At 39.2% G+C, this 23,837-nt stretch overlaps 1 protein-coding gene across 2 annotated transcripts in view; it reads left to right on the top strand.

Moving 5' to 3' along the window:
* LOC117421117 (leukemia inhibitory factor receptor-like) overlaps positions 1-23,837 on the top strand; it is a 64,019-nt gene that overhangs the window by 24,486 nt on the left and 15,696 nt on the right. Inside the window, exons 2-14 of one of the 2 annotated variants that reach the window (XM_059025003.1) lie at positions 207-387; positions 1,483-1,743; positions 2,909-3,026; positions 4,069-4,211; positions 4,429-4,592; positions 7,740-7,914; positions 8,730-8,993; positions 11,646-11,772; positions 12,025-12,200; positions 20,421-20,566; positions 21,349-21,517; positions 22,045-22,121; positions 23,406-23,622. In XM_059025003.1, coding sequence (XP_058880986.1) covers positions 270-387; positions 1,483-1,743; positions 2,909-3,026; positions 4,069-4,211; positions 4,429-4,592; positions 7,740-7,914; positions 8,730-8,993; positions 11,646-11,772; positions 12,025-12,200; positions 20,421-20,566; positions 21,349-21,517; positions 22,045-22,121; positions 23,406-23,622 — 2,155 coding nt within the window. In that variant the 5' untranslated portion in view covers positions 207-269. The remainder of the gene's footprint in view (positions 1-206; positions 388-1,482; positions 1,744-2,908; positions 3,027-4,068; positions 4,212-4,428; positions 4,593-7,739; positions 7,915-8,729; positions 8,994-11,645; positions 11,773-12,024; positions 12,201-20,420; positions 20,567-21,348; positions 21,518-22,044; positions 22,122-23,405; positions 23,623-23,837) is intronic. The other variant, XM_034035075.3, reaches the window with a different exon arrangement.

Genomic DNA, 23,837 nt, shown 5'->3' with positions numbered 1-23,837 from the left:
CAACCTACTCAGTACACTACAGATTGTTATCCAAATATAACATTTTAAGGCCAGTAAAATACAACTGTAGGCTCTGATATCCTAACATTTTCCTGTGGACACGTAAATTTGATTTTAGTTTTAAAAATATATATATTTTCTTGTCTACCAAAGTAAATGTATCCAATGTAATTTACCACCTATCATTGTCTGTCTGTTTTTTTCAGAGGGATTCATTGGGCTATGATTTGGTGATTCTCTACTTTGGTCAGTGTACTGTAAAGCACGTAATGCTGCCTAAACTGCACTTGCAAACCCTGCTGACCACAGTCCTTCTCTTAGCACTGCGGGTGGACGTGAGTGAAGAAGGTGAGTTACTGGCAGAGAGCATTGTGCTTATTACTGCAGGTGAGGCGTCTACTCTTTCAAAGTGCAAAATTGAATTGAAGACTCATTGTTATCCTCATTAGTATTGTGAGAAAATACAATAGCAGAACTTTTATTAGTGGAGCAGAAAAGCTTCTGAAGCAAAGATGAAGCTTATCGGTTATCATCCCCTACTGGGGGGCGGTCGTATATACTTTATAATCCAGGGCTGGCAATGGAATGTGAAACAAGCAATGTGATTGGTCAGGCAAGGTTCGAGCTGTCTGTATATTGGATGGATACAGATAGTTGGAGCCTCATCACATTATTAGAAATCACTGCGCTGCCTCACAAAATTTAAAGTAACGGTAGCCTTCTTGTTTACATCTTGTTACAGATGTACAGTAAAGCTATAAAACTGAGTGACCAATTACCAGCAAAACAATCGCAAAAGTAGTAAGAAGACTTGACGATTTGGATGAAGAACAATTAAATGGAAGATAGCAAAACAAAAAAAAAGTTGCTGTTTTTATACTCTCATCCTGACTTTGTCACTTCAAATAATGTATGTTTAACAATTTGTAAATGCTAAAGAAAAACAGACATTTCAGCACATTATCCAACCCTCTCTGACACAGACTTTGAACAAATTACTGAAATCTGATATGTCGTTTGAATTTGTTTTTATTCCTCACGTCTGTTCTGCACAGTGTTTCTGCACTGAGTGATAATAATAATAATTTTTTTCTCTAAACATGATTTGGGCTTTTTTTTTCTTCAAATCCAGTGTTTTACCTGGATTATAAATGCAATAAGGCCCTTTAGGGTGTCCGTATACGTCCAATATACAGACTTTTTCTTTTTATTAGACACAAGTAATAAAAAGAACATAGAGACAAGGAACTAGAAGATCACTAAATGTACTATTTTTATTTGTAAAGATTATGCTTTAAGGGTCAGATTTTTTTCTGAAAGAATAAAAATCCAGTTATGCTTCAGTAGTGCCAAATGGCACCTTAGTAGTAAACCCATTGTGTTTCTTTAATAGTTTTGTACTGAAACAAGAAAGATGTTAATTTATTAAAAAGAAGAAAGTATGTATCTGTACAGGCTTTGCTTTGTTTTGTTTTTTGGCAGGTGAATGTGGATATCTGTCTGTCACTAAACCTGTTCTCAGTGTCGGCTCGAGTCTCACTGCTACCTGCCACTTATGTAAGGAAGAAACTGCATCATGGGAGTACGCGGGCAGTCTGGTGTCTCCCCAGCTGTACTCCCAGATTAACAGCACAGTGAGCACACTGACTCTGGATAGCCTTACACTGACCAGCAGGGAAGGAGAGAACCTGACATGTCGCTCCAGTAAGGGGGAGAGCTATTCTCAATTGATACAGACTGGGTGTAAGTACTTTTCATATTAAAACTGGTGTACCCTTAAAAAGGGAGGGGGGTTCTGTAAATGAGACATGGTACCTCCATGTCAAATATTAATTAAACCATACATCACATATCAAGCCCTTCTAAAAATATTTCTTCTACTTTTTTGATATATCAGATAATAAAGTAAACTTGCATCTACTTTAGTAGCCAATTTATAAAATTGGATCATTCAACTGTTGTAAATTGGTGAAACATCATACTGTATATAAATGTAGACTTTTTTTTTTTTTACAGTGTTGGTTAAATTAATTCAGAACTCAGTGTGTAGTAAAACCAACTATACATTTGAGGTATTAAGATGTTATCACCTTGGATAAAGCAGTCATAGGCCAGTTTCTGTTTCTGTTTAAAAACGTATTTAAAAAGCTGTAAATCTCTGCATGTTCAAATGGGGGGGAAAAAACGGAACTTAATTCCTAGAAATAAAGAAGTCTATATGTTTTTAGAAGTTATTGACCTTCCCTCTGTAAAAGAGAGAATGTTTTGTACCCTTAATTAGTAGCAGTTTTTGGTTTAAAATGCAGCTGCTGAGAGAAGCTTATACTTTGTTTTAGTAAAGAGGGAAGTATCGGGCAACTCTGTTCTTGGAGTGCCGTTCCATTCCAGGATTAATAGGTGTAAATGAATTCTTAACTGCTTTAAGACCTGGTCAGGAATTTAATTGGGTTCAAATAAATAATTAAGTATGTGGTTGGGACAAAGATCTGGACTGGAAGTTCCAGTGCCATGGTTTTAGTAAATGTTCTGCTGCCATTACCTGTTGCTGCTCTTTTCAGTGGTATGGGCACTCAAAATCTAACGGTACTCGTTATTTTGACCTATGATCACATATCCACTTTATTTTTTTATGTTTACAAACTGTTCCATCACAACAGTCATTCCTCTTACATTATACCCCTGGGATGCTTTGTTTTATTTGTTTATTTTTTTCTTATTTCCAGTATGGCTATGATTGGGGCCCCAATTACGTCCAAACATCTAATCAAATTAGAGCATGTCTTTAGAAAGTGTAAAAAAAATGTGAAGAGCCGATCGTGAATCTCCTGCAGCAGCTGTGAAGAGCATATTGCTCATTTTGTTAGTCTTTGACCTAAGCAATTTAACATTCCCACCTTCCTCCTTTTAGATTCTCCTCAGGCTCCCACAGACCTGGAGTGTGTCACACATGACATGTTAACATTCATCTGTTCTTGGAGTGCTGGATCTGAAATAAACCTGAAAACCACCTACAAAATCTGTTACAAGTAAGCTAAACTTTCTGAGCAGTGTGTCTAAAATCCACTTAGCTGTTTAGATCAATTCAGTCCGATGTCAGTTGCCATGGCACTGCAGTCTGTCAGTTTGCCCACCACAGACCTGCATTTATTCTCTTTCCAGCATTCCTTTAGCACACTTTAAATGGAAGCAATTGATCTTTCTTGGTAACATGCAGTTATATTACTAGTTTTGGCATTAGAAGCTTCTAACCTTATGATAATAGATGGTATCGAATGTAATGCTAGGTACATTTCGAGCATCTTTCTTTTCTGGTAATTTTTCAAGCAATTAGTCATGGAAACATTTTCCCTGAGTAGCTCAAATCAAGATTGTTTGGTTCCGGGCTCCTCAAACTCGGTCCTGGGAATCCCCTGTGTCTGTTTCATTCCAACCAAGCTCTTAATGACAACTATACCCTTAATTGAGCGATAATTTGCTTAATTAGACCTTTTTGTTTGTTAGCGATAACATTTTTTTAAGTAACTTGAGCTGCAACTGTTAAGAGCTGAAAAAAAGTAAAAAGGTAAAATTAAGCAAATTATCGCTCAATTAAGGGTATAGTAAAGTAACTGAGAGCTTGGTTTGAATGAAAACCAGCAGACACACGGGGTCCTTAGGACTGAGTTTGAGAAGCCCTGGTTTAGATATTGTAGCTTGAATTATTCATATTGAGAAAAATGCTTAAACATTATCTACATGTGTTACCAGAAAAGGTTGCCTCATGTTGTTGGACTTTTAGGTTTGTAACACCTGCAGCAGGTGTATTGCAGTGTGCAACCTTACAAGACGAAGATTTATTATGAGGCCAAACTGCCAGATTAAAGTGTTCATAACTTTGTACGTTACCCAATACAAATTGCAAATATGAAGAGGCAGAGCTGTATTCTTCAATTTAGACTTTTGTTTGCTGTTTACTTCATAGTTTTCTTTTAAATTTATGGTCCTCCATGTATATCCCCTTCAATAATCTACAAGCAGTGATCAGAAAAATAGCTTTTTCTTAAGAACTATTGTTCGATTTGTTTGTAGGCCAACTCACTGTGAGAGTGTCAAACGAAATGTAAGTGGAAAAATAAACCTGGGTCCGTTTGGAGCAGTACAAATACACATAACTGCAGTAAATACACTTGGATCAGCGACTGCAACCTTTCACTTGACCAAAAAGGATATTGGTAAGTATTTAAGTTGTTAAAATTTTTAGGTATCTGTAAAGTGCGGTCATAAATATTGAACACAGTAATCTGACATTTAAATAGGATATTTCCTGATTTTTATGTTATTTTCTAAAATAAAATATTGGCCATGTTATTTTAGAAAACGGAGAAATAATGCTTGAAATAGTTTATAAACTGTTAGACCTGCTAAAAAAAACTGTCTCTCTTTATTTAGCATTTATACCACCTGTGCCTCAGAATGTTAAAGTTGTGCCAGATTTTTCATCACAAACCTTGTCTTTGAAATGGACTAGTGGTGTCTCAGCGCTTGCCTTTCCCACAACCATTGCATTTGAGATTCAAGTTCTCTGGACTGAAAAGATGGAGGTTATACACACTGTAAGTATATTAAGTAATTAAACGGTTTACATTTTTTTTAGGGGGTTGAGTATGGGGAAATACAAACCGATCCTCAGAAACACCTTATTGTTGTGGCATATCTGTACAGTGGTAAATGATGATCCTCGTAATTTGATGTATTATTATCTCCCGTTGTGGATGAAATCTCCTGTGAAGGGGATATAATGGAGTCGTTCGTACATATGACACATTTCACAGATTTCTCCATATACATGGAAAACCACTTATCCAGTTGCATTGAAACCTGGTATTAATATTATTTGCCATCAGTTATCGAATGTCAGATTCTGGAGATTTAGGGATGTGTCTGTCCGTATGTCGCTGTGGCAGGACAGAGCCTGGTGTATAAATAATGTTTTGTTTGTATGTTGGTGGTGGTGGTTGGCAGGGACGGGGTTAATTCTTATCCCTGCCCAGTACATGTGAGAATGTGGCTGTTCCCAAATTAGATAATTTGTGCTAATTGGGAACAGCCCCATGATATAAAAATAGAACTAGAAGCTCCCTTGTGGGGGAAGGTTTTGGAGTCGCATGGAGAGATACAAACACTCCTCTCTTTTTAGATTTAAAAACTCACAGTGATAATGCAAGACTTGGATGACAGATTTTCTTTTGATTATTTGTGGCGCGTGACTGTTTTGTTTAACATTTTTATTTGGGCTCTTTGAGTTGTCTTTCTGTTTGTCTGTGTTACTTGAAAAAAAGAGACCCTTACAGTTCAGCTGTGAGCCTCCTTCCTATCTCCTGAGCACCTTAAACACTCAGCCATCCTGCCACAGTCGTATTTACTTTTTTGCATATATGTGGATAATCCCTTATCAAATTGTCATACAACATGGTAATTCCTATTTTATACTATCCTGTACATGCTGTTTGTGTTTTGGTTTATTAGAAGCATTATTAATACAGACTATTTAATGAGAAATCACATTTTTGATTTTGCTCAGTTAAAAATCTACAAAATAGTGATTTATCTTGTCTCCTAATCTGAAAAAGGGCTGATTTGTGATTTTAAAATTTTCAAACTGGTGTATTGTTTGTAAAAAACATACTTTTAGTGAGTTTGCATGTTATAGTATGTAGAAGCCCATTTATTCGGTGCTGTCTTTTGTGGGTTCATTAATTAACATTATAGACTGCTCAGGATCTTTCAGCCATTCAGAGCACACATTTTGCCTTCTGTATTCCACGATGCATCACATAGAAAACGTATTCATAATATCAACCATGCCACTTTCAGTTTTTACTGTGCTGTATTCTCTATATCAGCACGCGTGAGGTCACCTGCCTTAAAACAAATTATACCTGATGCAACTCTCGGAATTCCATTCAACTGCAAAGTCCATTCAAAATGTTGACATTACGATCGGCCATGTTCCTCAGCCACTAAAGCCCTGGACACACTGCCTGATGCGATCAATAGCGATGCTATTTTTCAATCGCATTGAGGTTTTACAGGATCGGCCAATTGATTTTCAATCGGCTCACAAAGTTTAAACATGTTTAATATTTTGCGATTCCCTTGCATTGGCTAGTGTGTTATACCCACTCGCAAGTCTCAAAGTCAGCAACCAATGAGTTCACCGCATTCCGTCATGTGACTGGAGACAGACATGCATGTATTTTCTCTGTATTAAATACACACATACACACACACAGTATTCCATTTGTATATAATGTCCGTGCTGATATCTTTTGAAAACAAGCCCTAAAGCCACATAAGCATTGTACTTTAATTATTAGATGAAATATTTACAGAATACTCAACTGCTGTTATAACCATGATTAATTTATTATTAATAGCTTTTTCATTAAATTATACCAAATCATGTTTTTATTTACAATGAAGGGGAAACATAATGCATGTTTTCATATAAGCATTCGGACAACACAGTATATGTTATTGTAAATTAAAAACGTGATTTGGTATAAACTTTATTAAAATGCTATTAATAATAATTGACTCTGTTGTAGCAGCAGTTTTGAAGTATTCTGTAAATACACCCACCCCTCGTTATATCGCCCCTCGCTATACTGCGGATTCGGATATATCGCAGTCCTGGAGTTGGCTTCCCATTTTTACAGTCTAAATGCGTATGCCTTAGCTGCACTATACATAGACAATTTCACTTAGAATTACTGTTCATTTTATTTTGTACTGCACATCACAAACTAAAATATACAGAACAATTACAAACAAAGCATTATTATCATACTCTTATCATATACACACGTATTGCACAATAACACAAAGCAATTTAAATATCTACTTGCTGAAGCGGTTTTTATTTTAGCCAACGAGGTGTTCACGTGTGGCAGCAGTGCACTAGCAAAAAAGTCACAGGGCAGTGACGTCAGCTCCCTAGCAACAAGCCTCCTATGTTGGGAATGGATTCTTTCAGTGCAGTGGGTTTGTGCATTTGAGAAAGGAGAGGAAGACTCATGAAATTAATTCGAGACTGAAGTTGATGAGAAGCGATTACCCTCCGCAGTACAAATTAAAATGGTATGCTGCTTTTTATACGAAAAATTAGAAAGCAGGTTGCGTAGAGGACTTATATTGGACCCTGACACCCCCAATAAAACGAGGGAGTGGTTGTACAGTGTTTGTTAGCCTATTTGTTTTTCTATGGTTCTCTCGCTATATCGCGGCCCTATATATATAAAGCCGATTTATATTGGAACCCGACACTGGCGATATATCGAGTCGGTGATGTATATCGCAAATATTTTTTTTTTTTAATGCAACTTCCTCCATTGATGCAACGGCCACATCGGGCAGTGTGTTCCGGGCTTAACGGTATTCTCTTCATCAACCTTTTCCCTTTATTTTCCCCCCCAATGAAATTGACTATGCACTAAATTGTTTGGTAATGATTAGAAAACAAATATAGATGGATTTTTTACTTCTGTATTAATAATAAAGCAGTATATTAATAGATGTATAGGACTGCGAGCATCTAGGAATGGGTTATATCGACACTCGTATTGCTTAAACAGACCTCAGTCCGGTCACTTCTGCTCGTGCCGATATTAAGCCATACTCAGCCGTTCTCCGTCCTATAATGTTATAATGCTGATCTGTTGATGGCACATTCCTAAGTCTGTGTTTTCTATTTTCAACAGGAGAGTTATGCAGCACAATTAGATAGCCAAAATAAAACCTTTCAGTGGAGCTGGATCTCTGGCATGCCTTTGAATTGCACCTCACACTCTGTGAGAATTCGATCCATCAGCACTGATAGTTTAGTGAATTCAAAAAACGGCAGCAGTGACTGGAGCAAACTGCAAACTGTTCCAGGTAGGCATTAAAAATGGAAAGTTTCACAACATGATTGATAGATTCATAGTTACATCAGGGTGGAAGAGCTGCTAATCGTTTGCTTTGTTTTAAAATGTACTTAAATAGAGATACAGCTGTACTTGTATCTCTTGGCACTAACAGTGAGAGTTTTTTCTCAGTTAGTGCTGCACTTTGCCAAGCATACCAGTGTATTGTACTAAGCAGGCACTGTGGCTTTGGAAAGGAGCCAGCAAAATCTCCCCTTTTAAGGGCACTGTGCCATTCCAAAGGTTGAGAGTTCAGCCCTCCAACAGGGTTTTGCACCTAAAATGAATCTTCATAATTGTGGCAGTTGTGACCTAACTTCTACGGTCCCAGTAATATGTCCTATTTACAATTTTTTTTGTTTTGTTTTGTTTATTTATTATAAATGTTCTATTGTAATAGAAACTGTTGGGGGTATTCACAAAGCCATTAACTGCATTGTGGGATACAAACCTTTTTATCAAAGGAGAAAAATTCCCTCTGCTGATCAAATTATAATTTTGTAAAATTAATAGGGTTGGAGGGGTATCTTTGTGTATTTTTAGTTTTTCTATTGACTACCCCGGATACAAATATTGAGAATATAATGTGGCAATTATGTTTTTTTGGTTTTTTTTTCTGGATTACAGGCACTAATATATATATATATATATATATATATATATATATATATATATATAAAATAAATTTACATTATTATTTAGATGCATCATTTATTTAATCTCTAAATTACAAAATAATGTTGCTTATGTCTGTTCTCCACTAAGTCTCTCTCTATTTTTCTCAAGGGGCTGATGACTCAAAAAGTGTCATGTTTCCAGAGGATAAAGTTGTGAGAGTAGGCACCAACATGACATTCTGCTGTGTTGCTGGGAGAGGTGAACGTATTAAAACTTTAGTCTATGGTGCGGAACATCTGCCCTGCAATGAACTTGGCATTAGGAGGAAGGCAATCACCAAGTACAACCTACCCCCTTCAAATCCCAGTGGGACAAACATCATGTGTGAATTGGATCCCTTTGATTTGATTGGGACTGTTGTATTTGTAGGATGTAAGTATGGTACCTGAAGCGAAATGAAAAAGTATGCTAAAAAAAATAGTTCCTCTGCATATGCATGAATACATTTTGTATTTGTTCATTTTTTTTATCTTGTCATACAGGGATACATTTGTCCATTGCTTCGGAGGATATGTTTCAAATAATTGTTTAATTAAAAAAAAAAAAAAAGTTACATTTGTAAACTTATTTTGAATATTAGGCCTCTCTTTTTAGTGTTTTCCTATTTTCTCTATTAGAAGTAATGGATAAGGACATACAGAAAACTGTTGTATTGCTTAAGGAGTGCATTGCAGAATTATGAGACATTTAAATTGACTATTGCATAGACATTCGCTGGAATGAATGGCACTCAAATGAATGGGGGATTACAGTATACGATTTCATTAAAACAGAATGTTACTATTTAGGCAAAATAATAAGTGTCTTTTAAATCGCTATATGAACTTCACAGATTGTGAGCAGAGCGGTCATTATGCCACAAAGTAGATGCCCTCTAAAAGCATATAGGACTTCAGAATCTTGAAACTCACTGTAAACAGTAACATAAGTTCCAAGCAGCCTAAGCAATCTAAATTAGGGGTGGGAATTTCAAATAGTAAGATATTCGAATAAACCAAGAATACAATCAATTCTAAAGCACATTTTAAAATAAGTAATTGTTCAACTTTGTCTGCTTTTTTATGATTTACCACCTCCCGCTGTAAATTAGTCTCAAGTTTGAGTGCAGCTTCGTAACCACGATTCTGGCATGTCGGGCCAAAAATGTCCACAGCACAGCATGTAACTGGTCTTGTACTGAAGGTTCTTCAGGTCTGAGACACCAAACTTTTCTGCTACTCACATTTACTTAGCACTGGGTTCACGTAGTGCCTCCAGAACCCAAACTTTATCGGCGAGAGACAGGTCCACATGCTTGGAAGCTGCCAGAAATGTGCAGTTGCGAAGTCAGTGTGTTGAAAGCTGCTCGACTGGTTGCTTAGCAACGTGTCTCCTGCTGAGCGTCTGTCAGGTGCACCCATCTGCACAGGAACCAGTGACAAAGCAAGCCTGTCACAAGCCCTGAAAACTAGTAATAAAGTTGTCAATAAGTGATGTGCAGTTGCCAATATCCGAATTCCATTAACATTAAAGTATATGGGACGGGATTGGTTCCTAGGAAAATGTTAATAACCGAAAGTTGTCTTTATCAGGGTTGCTAATAACCGACATCTACTGTATAACCTAAAAACATGTTTGGTTTGTCGCCATAGTCAATTATCTAGCCTGTAATGCTGCGTCAGACGCTATTGTTTACTTACAGGATTTAGATCAGTGGTGGCCAACACACTAAGTATTGAGTTCCATTTTGGTGGATCTCAATGGGCTTCGTGATCCAGCAGCAATAAAGTGAACAAGAGTACAATAAAGTAAAACCCTTTTGATCAATTGGAATTATCTGACTTCAGGCTAGTGGTGACCAGTACGTTAAGTTAGCAATGAAAAAATTTAAAAAAAACAAACAGAATGCAAACATATCAGCATTTTCAACTAAGAAAGGACGAAAAATACTGTAGCGATCTCGGTTAACGCAGACAGGCGCATAACACAGGACGAGGCAATCCACACGCAGGCGGAGGGCGGGCGCCAACCCGGGACCTCTCACACTAAAGCATAGCACCGATACCGCTGTACAAAGGAGCCGGCTCCCTTGCATGTAGCGTATATCGGGCTCATGTCTCTATGTGTGATTACGTTACCTGCCAGCCCTGTTGCTGCCTTCCCCCGTGCACGCTAGTACAATACTTGAGAGTTTTTTTTATCCGAAGAAAAGAAAGTTCTGAAAGCTGCTGTGTATTTTGTGACAATTTCTCCAATAGAAATCACATTTAAAATTAAAGAAACATCTTAGTCAAGTAGACAAATCTGTCCCGTTTCTGTTTTCTGAAAAACTAAACACGGTGGTATAAAAAAGCACAATTGCCTAAAGCTTAGTGTGAACTTATGCATGCTTTGGTTTTGACCAGTTTTCCAGCTCAGGCTCAAAAGATGATACAGCACAGCAAAGCTGAGCCTCAAGAATTTAATCAGAAAGCTTTCCACACTTTTTTGACGGCAGGGCAGTTGGTGCTGAAAATGTAGTCTCCCACAGGCATGTGAAACCAAAAATAACGGCAAATTCCAGCTCCCATCTTTCGTTAATGTTACGCTTTGGCGCCAGCTTCGCCCTCTTTGAAACTGGGATATATTCATCCAAATCAGTACTACTGGAAGGCACAGAAGGCTCTCCCCCATTTCTAGTAACTCGCTCCACAAAACAATCCATTGAAACCACCAAACACAAACTCACAACTGTACACAATACGAACCAACGTGTTGAGGAAGCTTGTTGCTCGGGTTACTGAGGTATGGAAGCCAGAGTACCGTTATTAGAGCCATCTACTGTTTGGAATTAATGACATTTTTCTTTATAGGTATTTGTTGTCAGGAATTATAATTTTTAAATAAGCAATCAACCATTTTAAAACCATGTTGGTGCTTGTTCAGATTTGCCCCAAGATCCACCAAAAATCTCTCGAGAACCACTAGGGGATTGAGATCCATGTATTGGCCACCACTTATTTTAGATGTATTCATGCTCACTCACACTAAATCTTTTGTTTACAGATCCACCAGATGATCAACAGCTAGAATGTGAAACACGTGACTTGCAGAATATTGTCTGCTACTGGAACCCTGGTAGACAAACCATGTTATTAGGAGGTCGTAGAACGTTCTATACACTGACAGAAAGGTAATGTCTCTCACGACAAACTGATAATCAGCAGGAAATGCCTTGTCATTCTGTCATGTAATGCACAAAGTATGCATTTCATTTCATGATTTAGATTTAGATGTTTGGGTTCAAATGTCTAAAGGTTGAAAGGTTGTTTTTTTTCTCGCTAGTCAGGAAATCATATGAGACTTTCTTATACATTCTGCACTGTTAAACAGTATAAACAAATCATTTTAATATCTTTTGCAATTGTTTTGTATGGTCTTACAGGATTTCTGGCAAAAACGCTTCATGTCACCGGGCTAATGATGCTGATCCCAATGGTGATAAACACAAGTGCCACTTTCCTGTGATCAGTGGCCAGCAAATGTATAAGTTCCTGTTGAAGGCTAAAAATCCTTTGGGAGAAGTCGAGACCAATTACACGCTGAACCTGTATACCAGAGGTAAAGTCAAATTGTTTACTTAGCTGTATGTCTAGGGCATGGGTCGGTAATTAAATTTCATGGTGGGCGAAATGACCAGCGGGCCACTTACATGCCCAACCGAAACCAACCCAGCCCAACCCCTCCCCCGCCACCGCTGTCGCAAAAAACAGCTCTACAGATGTGTTGCTGTATGGCGCATGGCATAGAGAACACATACTGAACAATTTCAATGTATTTTGACCAATCATTCGTATAATAGTCCAGGGCGCACAGCACATTTTAATAACTTATGTATGGCTGCTGGTGTATTTTTGATGTGCCATGCACAGTGGACCATATCGGCTTTAAGTGTAACTCAAAATGTCAGCTGTTCAGCCGGTGCCCTCCCACATTAGTCACGTGGTTTTGAGTGACATATTGTGCGATTTGGTATTTCAACAAAGTAGAGGGGCGTGTACATTTTTGGAGGACTATTATCGCTGTCAAGTCTTTCACACTCACACCTGATGTTTTTGATTGCAAAAGGAAAGTGCATTTGTTCTCATTGAGTTTGTTATAACACAATGAAGCATTTAAAATACAAATGTACACTACTTAAAAAAATAAATAAATAAAAAGTTCCAAGGGGGCTCCCGAGTAGCGCATCCAGTAATGGCGCTCCACTTGGAGTGCAGGATGCGCCCTATAGTCTAGACATCGCAAGTTCGAGTCCAGGCTATTCCTTTGCCGACCGAGAACGGGAGCTTCCAATTGAGCGCCGCCCGGGGGGAGAGAGGGTTAGGTCGGCCAGGGTGTCCTCGGCTCACCGCGCACTAGCAACCCCTGTAGTCTGGCCGGGCGCCTGCGGGCTTGCCTGTAAACTGCCCAAGAGCTGTGTTGTCCTCCGACGCTGTAGCTCTTGGGTGGCTGCATGGTGAGTCCGCAGTGTGAAAAAAAAGCAGTCAGCTGACGGCACACACTTTGGAGGACAGCGTGTGTTCGTCTTCACCCTCCCTAGTCAGCGCAGGGGTGGTAGTGGTGAGCTGAGCCTAAAAATAATTAGCCATTTCCAAATTGGGAAGAAAATAATAAAAATAATTGGCACAGACTAAATTAAAAAAAATTTAAAAATAAAAAATAAATAAATAAATTCCTGCCCATTGGGTAGGTATCGTTGAGCTCTTTATGTCATTGCTGCCAATAGGCCCCTTCCTTGGATGATGCTCTCAGTCTCGCCCACAAAGGGTATAAAACCACTATCCAAAGGAAGCCATTTCTCTTTTTCCTTCTCAAGACAGTACGGTAAGACCTCTGTGTTTAGCTGAGTGTATTGATAAGAAAAGAGCTTCTCGAACAGAGTTGATTCTATTTCCCTTGCATTCGTGCTGAAAGCTGGCTTGCCGCTTTCCCGGAATCAATGACTTGAAAAGGAGGTGGCTTGTAACATCTGCGAGGCTTTCCAACCCCGGGTGAATGAAGCCGTCTGGGGAGGGCCACGAGGGCGAGCTCTGCGTCCTCTATGGCAGGACCGTCGGTGGCTCTTGGAGCCCCAGAGCCCCTCCTTCATGACCTGTCCTAGGACCCCCTGCTAGACATCCCTGATGCGCAGGTTGCCCGCAGTCGCTCTCCATCTTCACAAGCGAGAAGGGTGAAGCGCTTCAAGCAGGCAAGGGATATTATGGACCTGAAGGCCCAGATGGCCCAGGTCCTAGAGCTTCTAGCTAAACAGGCGCCAGCGGCCCAGGCCCAGGCCTCATTGCAGCCCCAATTGCCATACCCCACCTCCCCTAGGGGAGTTCAGGGGGGATGGGGAGAGGCGTCTCAGCCGGTGCTAGAGGATGCACTTTCCATAGCGGCACTTTCCTCCTCTGACATGCAGGTGTGTTAGACTCCTGCTAAGGAGGATCTGGGCTTTGAGGTTGCCTCTGAAGCCAGTGCCCCCCCACTGTCTGGCTCGGTTTCAGCACTTATGGTACACACTGCAGCTTCCTTGCAGGTCCACTGGACGCCACCAGCGGAACCACGCCAGTCTGTGTTCTGGACGCAGGCGATGGTTCCTCGCCCTCAGCAGTTCCCAGCGCTAGGGAGGCAAAATAAGCTGATCCCTGGAGCCAGCATTACACTTCAGCCATCAACACCAGGCAGAAGAATATCTACATCATATGGAAGGAAATGCAAATGGATGGAGACACAGATGGATCACATTTGTTTACTGTAAAGCTACATCTTAGTTGGTGCTTATCTTGGTGAAAGCCAAGTTCAAATCAGCATGAAGTTTTAACATCTACTCTCATGTAATGGAAATCTTAATCAGCCTTCCCAGACTTCATGGAGGAGGTACGCTTCTCCTGGGATCATCTGGCCTCAAGTCCTAGCATGCTGAAACATGCCGCACCGCTTGCCTCCTTGGAGGGCGCGGATAAGCTTGGCCTGGCGGGGTTCCCTCCGGTAGACTCCACTATCGCGGCCCTGGTTAAGGCCCCGCCGGTGGGTGGATTGGCTAGGGACCCGGTGTGCCCAAAACCGCAGTGTAGTGTGACGAAAACGCACCTGGAACGGGCGTATGCAGCAGGGGCGCAGGCAACTCATCTGTCTAACACAGCAAGTGTGCTTACTGCGTACTTGGACGGCGTATTGCGCGAGGACCCGCTCACCGAGCCGGTGGCCACGGAGTCTTCTATCCAGCACACTGCTGCAGATCTCAGGTCTTCAGGGGCAAGCTCTTGGCCAGAGCCTGGCTGGCTTGATCGTGGCTCGTAGACAGCTGTGGCTGTCACAAGCCAGAGTTCCTGATGTGGATAAGGCCGCACTCCTTGACGCACCTCTATCCCCAGGACATACCTTTGGGCCAGCAGTGCAGGAGATCTTACAGAGATCCCACCGGGAACACAAGGCGTCCCGGCAGGTGGCCGCATTGCTCCCTCCCCGCGCCTGGGGAAGGTCGAGCCGCTGGCGAGCTCCTCAGGCGCAGACTGACACTAGAACAGTCCCAGTCCCCACGGCTCCGCTGGGTGACCTAAGGTCACAGAAAGTATCTCCGCTTTTCCTTTCAGGGAAGCGTTTACTGTGCTGCCATTCGGCCTCTCCCTAGCTCCTCATACGTTTTCAAAGTGCATGGACGCTATCCTGGCTCCCCTGCGGCTGCAGGGGATCAGAGTATTAAACTACCTCGACGACTGGTTGATCTGTTCCCAGTAGCGAGAGGGAGCGCTGGCCCACACAACAGTTGTGACAGAGCATCTGGCGAGGCTGGGCCTCGCCATCAACGAGGCAAAGAGTCGGCTTACACCACTGCAGTGCACTACGTACATGGGGCTCCGGCTGGACTCTGTCATGGGACAGGGACCCTAGGACAGCCCCTCTCTAAGCAATGTCTGTCACATTGGATTGAGGATACAGTGTCGACTGCGTATAATGGTTCTGGCTTGCCCCCACCTGGTAGGGTAGCCGCACACTCCACTAGAGGGTTGGCTACATCTTGGGCCCTCTTCAGAGGTGCCTCGATGTCTGATATTTGTACTGCGGCTAGCTGGGCTATGCCGCATACTTTCTCCAGGTTCTACCGTATTAATGTGGTAGAACCTGCCTTGCCTTCTGTAGCCCCAGGGGGTTCCATGAGGGTGTAAGTTCACACCGCTAACCTCTGGGTTAGACCGTGCTTGTGCATCCCTCATATGCTGCCGTTCCTTCTCCCTCGCGACGGCTCTGGTATACATTATACCATACATAATGTTTGGTGGTCGTCTTCGAATTGAAAGGGAACGTTAGGTTACTTACCGTAACCCTGGTTCACTGAAAGAGAAGATGACCACCAACCACAAGGTCGCTTCAGTCGCCCTCACGGGTTCGACGGAAAAAGAGAAATGGCTTCCTTTGGATAGTAGTTTTATACCCTCAGTGGGCGGGACTGAGTGCATCATCCAAGGAAGGGGCCTATTGGCAGCTCTGATATAAAGAGCTCAGCGATACCTAGCGAATGGGCAGGAATATCCCATACATAATGTTTGGTGGTCGTCTTCTCTTTCAGGGAACCAGGGTTACGATAAGTAACCTAACATTATTCTGCGTTTCTGTGTATAAGGGTTCCATACCATAGCCAGGCATAAATGAAACGCAATGAACAAAACGCAATCAGGAATTTTAAAATAAAAATGTGTGCTACTTTTGAATTTGCTTTAATGTTATTCTTCGTTCCTGTGTATGAGGATTCCAATACCATAGCGAGTCATAAATGTAACGCAATTAAGCATTTAAAATAAAAAGTGTGCTACTTGAATTTTACTTTATGTTTTTGTGCATTCTTGTGTATGAGGGTTCCAGTACCATAGCGAGACTTAAATGTAATACAATATGTTGTTGTATGCAAAACCTGATATACAAGCACTTTTTGGAATCAATATTGCAAAACACTTAATTTTCTGCTTACTGGCAAGAAATATATTGTAGCAGCTGGCTATGTGCGGGGGTTCTGACAGTCAATGAAGAGAAAGACAACAGGGTGCAGCGAAAGCAGTAAAACTGTTTTTTTATTTTTTTTATTTTAATCAAATCGTTTTCGTGCTGTTTTATTCAAAGGGCTCTCTCTCTCTCTCTCTCCATTCCCTGCTGTACTCAATTCCTTCAGTTGGCATGCAGCATGCCCTTTTATGGACTCTGACTCCGGCCACTCATCACCCATTGGCCCATTGGCGATATCCACTCGTATTCATACACACACACACACACACACACACACACACACAAAATGGACATGCAGGCAGGCTGCTAGTGAGAAAGATTAGCATGCTTCATTGCATTACATTTATGCCTCGCTACGGTATTGGAATCCTCATACACAGGAACAAGAATAACATTAAAGCAAATTCAAAAGCAGCACACATTTTTATTTTAAATGCTTAATTGCGAAACAGACTCACATCACACACCCACTCACATCAGCGGACAACACAGGAAACATTATGTGTACAGTATACAGTTCATTGTGTTTGCCCCACCGCTACTATATATAAAGATACAGCCCTGTCAAGGAGGCCTACCTAGACCAGGGGATGGCAATTGGCGGCCTGCGGGCCAAGTCTGGCCTGTGGACAGGTACTGTCTGGCCCGCGGGCTGCCAATTGCCTACCCCTGGTCTAGGGTAAGCTGACACCTTAAAGCAGTGATTTTCAAACTTTTTAGGCCCCCAAAAAACTCCTACCGCATACCCCAATCTGAGATAGGGTCATAATATACCTATTAAAACAGAAAAAAATTGTATTTTCTAATTACTAGGCTTAAGTACTTACTGATGTTAACTGAAAATATATATATATAAAAAAAAATGCTTACCTACCAATGTGATGGACGTGCCTGCTTTTTATCACAGATTTCAGTGAAACTATACCCTGATTAGTAAACAATGCCGCCCATACACAAGGGTATGTTATTCTGTATTTTAAAATGAACCAATAGGACTTCAAGTTACAAAAAAATTTAAGCAGGTTATTAAGAAAAAAAATAAACAAGCCTTGATTTGCTGGCTCAGAAGGCACACAGGGAAGGAGGAGGGGCTCGAGTTCAGCTAATTACTGTTCATGGAAAACTTCTGTTAAACTAATAAAATTAAATAAAATTAAAGCTAAAAATGCTATGTAAAATTATTTCAAAATCCAGACCAATAAGTATGGCAAAACGAGTCCAGAAACAGGTTATGCTTTCGAAAAACAAAACCTAGGGTTCTAATTTAAAACAAAGTCACAAAGTAATTCTCAACAAAAGTTGCGCATTTCTTCCAACAAATGCAGAAGTGTAGAGAGAAAACAGACGGGGCATTTGGCATAAAAACAATTAAAATTTACAAATACAGGCTTTTTTTTGTTTGTTTTTAAATCAGGTAGCATGCGGAACTGTGTGAATATTGAATAACACATTGAATATGTGTGTTTTTTTTATTTAACTAGAATGTTATCGTTTAGCACTTGAGCTGGACATTTAAAATGCTATGTGTGTCTTGTGCAGTGTCGAATCTAGCCAGAATAAGCATATTGTTTTGAAGTGAATATTTCCAAAAGTTACATCTGATGAAAGTAGAAAGGTGAAGAAAATGCTTACATGTTAATGTTTAGTGTAGTCGTCTCATGTTAATCAGCTTGTTGATGGGCACTCGCTATCTATGATATGAACACACTCAGTAGGTCTGGAGTAGGGAATCCAATTCCAGACACTTCCCAATCCCAGGAGTTAGGGTTAGGAGTTTTTGGGGTTTTTTTTTAATCCTGCGATTCCATTTTTGTAATAATAATAATAATACAGTGCTTGTGTTTTTGCTTTTATTAGCCTAATAATTAGCGGCGTACATGCGTAGGCTAATGCAATCACTCGACAAAGGAGTTCAACTAATTAGTCATAGTGAAAAAACACATAAAGCATTGCAAGTAAAGATAACACAGTCATGTACGCTCCAGCTCCAGCGCAGTGATTTCACTGTCTAAGTAGGGCGGCACAGCTGCCTGCTCAACTCAGTAATACTTAACAAAACATAAACTTTAGATAAAACACTGAACTGATTTAACTACAAACACTGAACATTTAAACTCCAGAAAGTAAACGTACCTAGTAAATACTACACATTTTTAAAAGAAGCAACATCATAGAATTACTGCAGAACCACGCCCTGCTATTTAAATATGTCATTTTAGCCATGTGCGGTCAACACTCACTCATTGTCAGCAGCTGGTTGGGTGTTTATAGCTAACCTCGCCCAACAGAAAGGAAATGTACACCAGTACGGCTGTGGTTTTATTTGAAGGTGATTCAATATTGTTAATTCGATTGCTAAGTCGCAAAGTACTACAGTGTGGTAAAAAAATATATATATATCTGTTATCCGCCACTACAGGATTTTTCTAGTGTACACCCTGAGGAGAGCTCGAGTTTGAAAACCGTTGCCTTAAAGCATGTAAAAATCTCTGTTTAGCTAACCTATATTAATCGTTTAGAAAATTGTGCTGACTCTTACTTCTAGCCAGGGTTACATATGGCAGGCAACTAGAACAGAGTAACTCCTGAACTCAGGTCAGCTAAACACAGAACATACAAAAAGGAAAATTGCAGTGGAGCTCAGAATAGTTGCAAAAGTAAAGAAGAATGTAAAAAAACGTAAAATGTCATTTGAAGCCACTTGTTCTTTAAATGTGTAAAAATGTAATCTTGGGTATGGTATCCAATACTGGTATTAAGTTTTTGTTTTATGCTAAGAGCAAAGCTTACATTTATGTTGGCTTAGCTGCTGGGATAAGCCATTGCTGAATTGTAGAGGTAAATCCTCTTGGATTGCATCAAGCCCCTATTTTTATGACTATTCCCCAAATTGTCACACACATTTGCTGTAGCAAACATAGCAATGAGCTCCAATATGTCTGACAAAGCGAATGCAAAAAAAATTCTGCAGGGCAAGAATTAAATCGAATGTTGATAAGATATTTAAAATGTAAGAATGTGATTTTAGGTTTCCTGTGTAAGGGAGTTTTAAAGGGGTAATGACAAAAGTATTCTCTGGAATCGTTTACCTGATTTTATCTCCGTCTTGCAACTATTTTTCATTGGATTTTAAACGGTTAATAATAAAGTAAAATGTAACCCAAATATTAAAGCATTTTCATGCTGATGGAGCTTTCTGAAATACCTGATAAATGTCTGGGTGACTTACATTTCCACTTGGCACACATTAAGGCATATATAATTCAGACAGATAAAATGATAATGGAGCTCATAAATGACAGATGGGTAAAAGCCACAATTATATGTAAAAACATGGAATGAGCAAACTGCAAAATAACCATGCACCTTTACTGGCAAGTACCATAAAGAGTGTGAGCATTAGCAGAAAAGAGTAAAACAGGGGTGTCAAACTGCTGGAGGGCCACAGTGTCTTCTGGCTTTCGTTCCACCCGAGCTCTCAATTACTTAATTGGTCTAATTATTTGATTAACTGGACACATTTAACACTTCTCTTCAGGCCTCAAAATGTTTTGCGGGTAGTGTACCTTGAATCAAGTGCATTTTTAAAACCATCAACTGTAAAAGATCTTGAAAAATATTAAATATGTCAAATTCAACAAATAATTAGATCAATTACGTTAATTGAGAGCTTAAGTTGGAATGAAAACCAGCCCTCGAGGACGGGAGTTTGACACCCCTGGAGTAAAATGATTATTTGAAAGATCTCACTGGCTGATGCAGTTTATCCAAGCTAACAAACACTATTCTTTTTCCCTTTAGTGTATCCATATAGTCCCAGTAAAGTGACGGTGCTTTGTACTGGCTCTAGACAAACTGAGCTGTTCTTGTCCTGGGAAGTGAGTTACAAAAATATGACCTGTCTCTGTCAGTTTGAGATTATAACGAACAATAAGGAGAAACAGCTGGTAAGTTGATGCTGTTTTTAAGGACTATCTGGTTTTACTGTATAAAACTTCATGTGTATCTCAATTTTTTTTTCAAAAAAGTAATGTTGGCATGGTTTCTGTTATTAAACTCCCCTCTTAATCAGCTCAACCATGCATTTCCATTGGAGACATGTTTCGTGTGCATGTCTGTATAGAAACACTGGGATATATAACTTGATCTAAACCAGTGGTGCACAACTCTGGCCCTCAATAATTTTATGAGATGTATTTATTCCAAGCAGGTCCTTAATTAGTTCATTGCATCTGCAAATGGTTTATTTAACTAATGTAGGACCTGATTAGGTCAAAAACCCAGACTGGAATGAATATCATGAGCTAGAGTTGTGCACCACTGTTCAAAAATAGGTGGATCTAATCACTGCCTCTGCTTAAATTATTATTAAATGTATGTATAAAAAATCAAACATCCCACAGTTCATATTAGTCTTTTAGTAATTTCTGTCTGCAGAAATATTAGAAAAAAAAAAAAACATTTAATTATTTAGGTACACCCTTGTTTGAATCAACTGAATAGACTTAATTGCATGGCTTTACAGGAGATTTGTTTCACGTTGTTGCTTCCATTTATACTCGTGGAGCTTGTATAATGTACTTGGAAGTTGAACCCCTGAACATATTCCATATTACTGGACATTATTACAAAATCCCGAACACCCAAATTGCAATAAAGAAATGAAATAAACCCATTTTCTACTGCTTTAGAACTTGTTCATCTTCTTCTTCTTCTTCTTCTTTTTAAGATGAACTTTACTTTACCTGGCCAAGAAGCAAATGCACATTCTACAGTCGCTGTAGACCAGTTATATCCAGACACGTCCTACAGCTTCCGCACTCGTTGTGCATCTGCAGAGCATTTTTGGAAGTGGAGTAGCTGGAGTGAAAGTAAAACATGTAAAACTCAGGAAGAGGGTGAGTAAAACCACTAAATGAAAATATTCTGAGAAAGAAGATGCCATGTAAATCTACTTTTGCTTTTAAAACTAAGGGAAATTTGAATTCCCTGTATCCTCAGAGTCATTTCTGACCAGCTGATGAGTAGGTGGAGATACTGGTATCCAAAGTCAGCAATATAAATCATTGCTGTGATTTGCCGTCGTTTAAATATCCTTGCTCTGGCCACATTTGGTCAGCTGCTGGTCAGAATTAAATAGCAAGCCCAAGTAACAGGTGCATGATGTTTCAATAAACAAACTGATTCGGCTAAAAAATAAATATTGAATGAATCAGTTAAAAGGTGAGTGAATTATTACATTAATCTTGTATGTACAGATTTTACAACAGCTCCTGATCAACTCTGAAGCACACATATATTGGTTGTAGCTAGTTTTGATCCATCCATTCCTGAAACAAGAAACCATGTATATGCCTTAGCCGGTTTTATCATTTATTTAATTTCCTTTAAAGCAAGTTCATTTTTATGTATTCTTTAAATCCAGCTCCATCAAAAGCTCTGGATGTTTGGAGAGAGATTAAAAGGACTGAGCATGGTCAAAATGTACTTGTCAAATGGAAGGTGAGTCACAATGTGGGATTTTAGTCAAACAAGATCATTTTCATGGCTTATGAATTAGCGTTAACCCAAAAAATAACCCAAACTTGTTTTGCAACAGCAGAATCACTATATCCACAAGATGCATGATATTTGATATGAGGCACAAACATCTCATGAATTTAAAAATTAAAACAAAATAGTTGGTGTTCTATGAAACATACAACTTTCAAGTCATTTTGTCTTTTTAATATTGCAAATTGTTGAAAACAGTGTTTAGTTAAAATAACTAGTAAAAGTGGAATAGAAAAACCAAAGATAATAGTAATCAAAATACATACAGTATAATGAAGGAAGGGGAACTATAGGTTAACATATTAATAGTTTGTATTTACCAGGCTTTATTTGATACTTTATTGTCTATTTGTTGGTTCTTGTTAAATTATTAGTAATAATTAGCAATTTTGTTCTTGAACAACAGTCCTGTTTTACTAATAGAGCTTATTAGCATCTTCCTGTTCATTTCTCAAATGGTTGATACAACAAATCTAATTTCATGGAATGTCAAAAGGGAAAAAGATCATATTAAAAGGGTAACATACTTTCTCACCTTTGAAATCCTTTGTACAGACATAACATTTATTATACAGAATTTTCGTAAAATAGCAGGTGGGTTCAATTATTATAGATTTCTGAGATGGAGATTATAAATGATAGAGGTGAAATATCTAATTGATAATTGAAGTAATGAAGGGGAATTACTGTATATGTTTCTACTGATGTTTATGCACCACCAATTCTTACTGGGAGAAATAGCTACACATGCAAAATCTTAATTTAGGAACCATTATTAATGGCAGAGATTTGAATATGGCTATGGATTACATTAAAGATAAATCTTGTAACGAGAAGTGTAAGGACCTACATGTTACAGAACCTCTTTTAGTTTTTATATCTTGAATACACGTTATTCTTGTTCACTCATAAAGTATATTCAAAAATAGATTATACATCGATATTTCACAAAGTACACCCAACTATAATACGTTCTAATTTCTGATCATATGCCTATATCCACAAGTATAAATACTGGTCAAAAGCATTAATTAATTACTTATCAAAGATCTAGATTTTACTAAGCATACACTACCGACACAAATTATGGAAACAACACTTATTAAATATCTTGGAATCCCTGAATAGATCATTGTTTCCTTTTTCCTTAAATGCATTCAGATTTTCTTTTATGCAGTCAGATTTTAATGAGCAAGTGATCTTAATTGGGACATATTCATTGTCATTGTTTAGCCTCTTCCCCACTCTGATGCTAAGGGCACCATTGTGAAGTATGAAATAACCTGGAACGATGTGAATGAAGTCGGTGAGCAGTCAGCCGTTGCTCCTGTGTCTGTCAACAGCACAGAGTTGCACCTAAACTTCAGCGATTACGTCATCTCGGTCAGAGCGGTCAATTCGGTTGGCTCCTCTCCCTCTTCTCAGATCAGGATCCTAGGACTGCTTGAAGGTGAGTGACTTCAATCCAATGTGGCAAATGTTCGGATATCTGTTCAAAATAAAACAAGAATTTGAATATTCATTCATTTGCAAAATGTTATTATATGTAACGCTGTATTAAAGTAAAAAAAAAAAAAAAAAATTAAGAAATAAGCATAGGTTGTGAAGTCCTCACTTCACCCCACTGAATTAACTACAAAGCAAAGGATGCCATGAAGTAGTTTT

Source organism: Acipenser ruthenus, chromosome 1 (genome assembly GCF_902713425.1).
Source record: "Acipenser ruthenus chromosome 1, fAciRut3.2 maternal haplotype, whole genome shotgun sequence".
NCBI classification, from domain to species: Eukaryota; Metazoa; Chordata; class Actinopteri; order Acipenseriformes; family Acipenseridae; genus Acipenser; species Acipenser ruthenus.
Note: the sequence above shows the minus strand (reverse complement) of the source record. Positions and strands in the feature narration are given on the sequence as shown.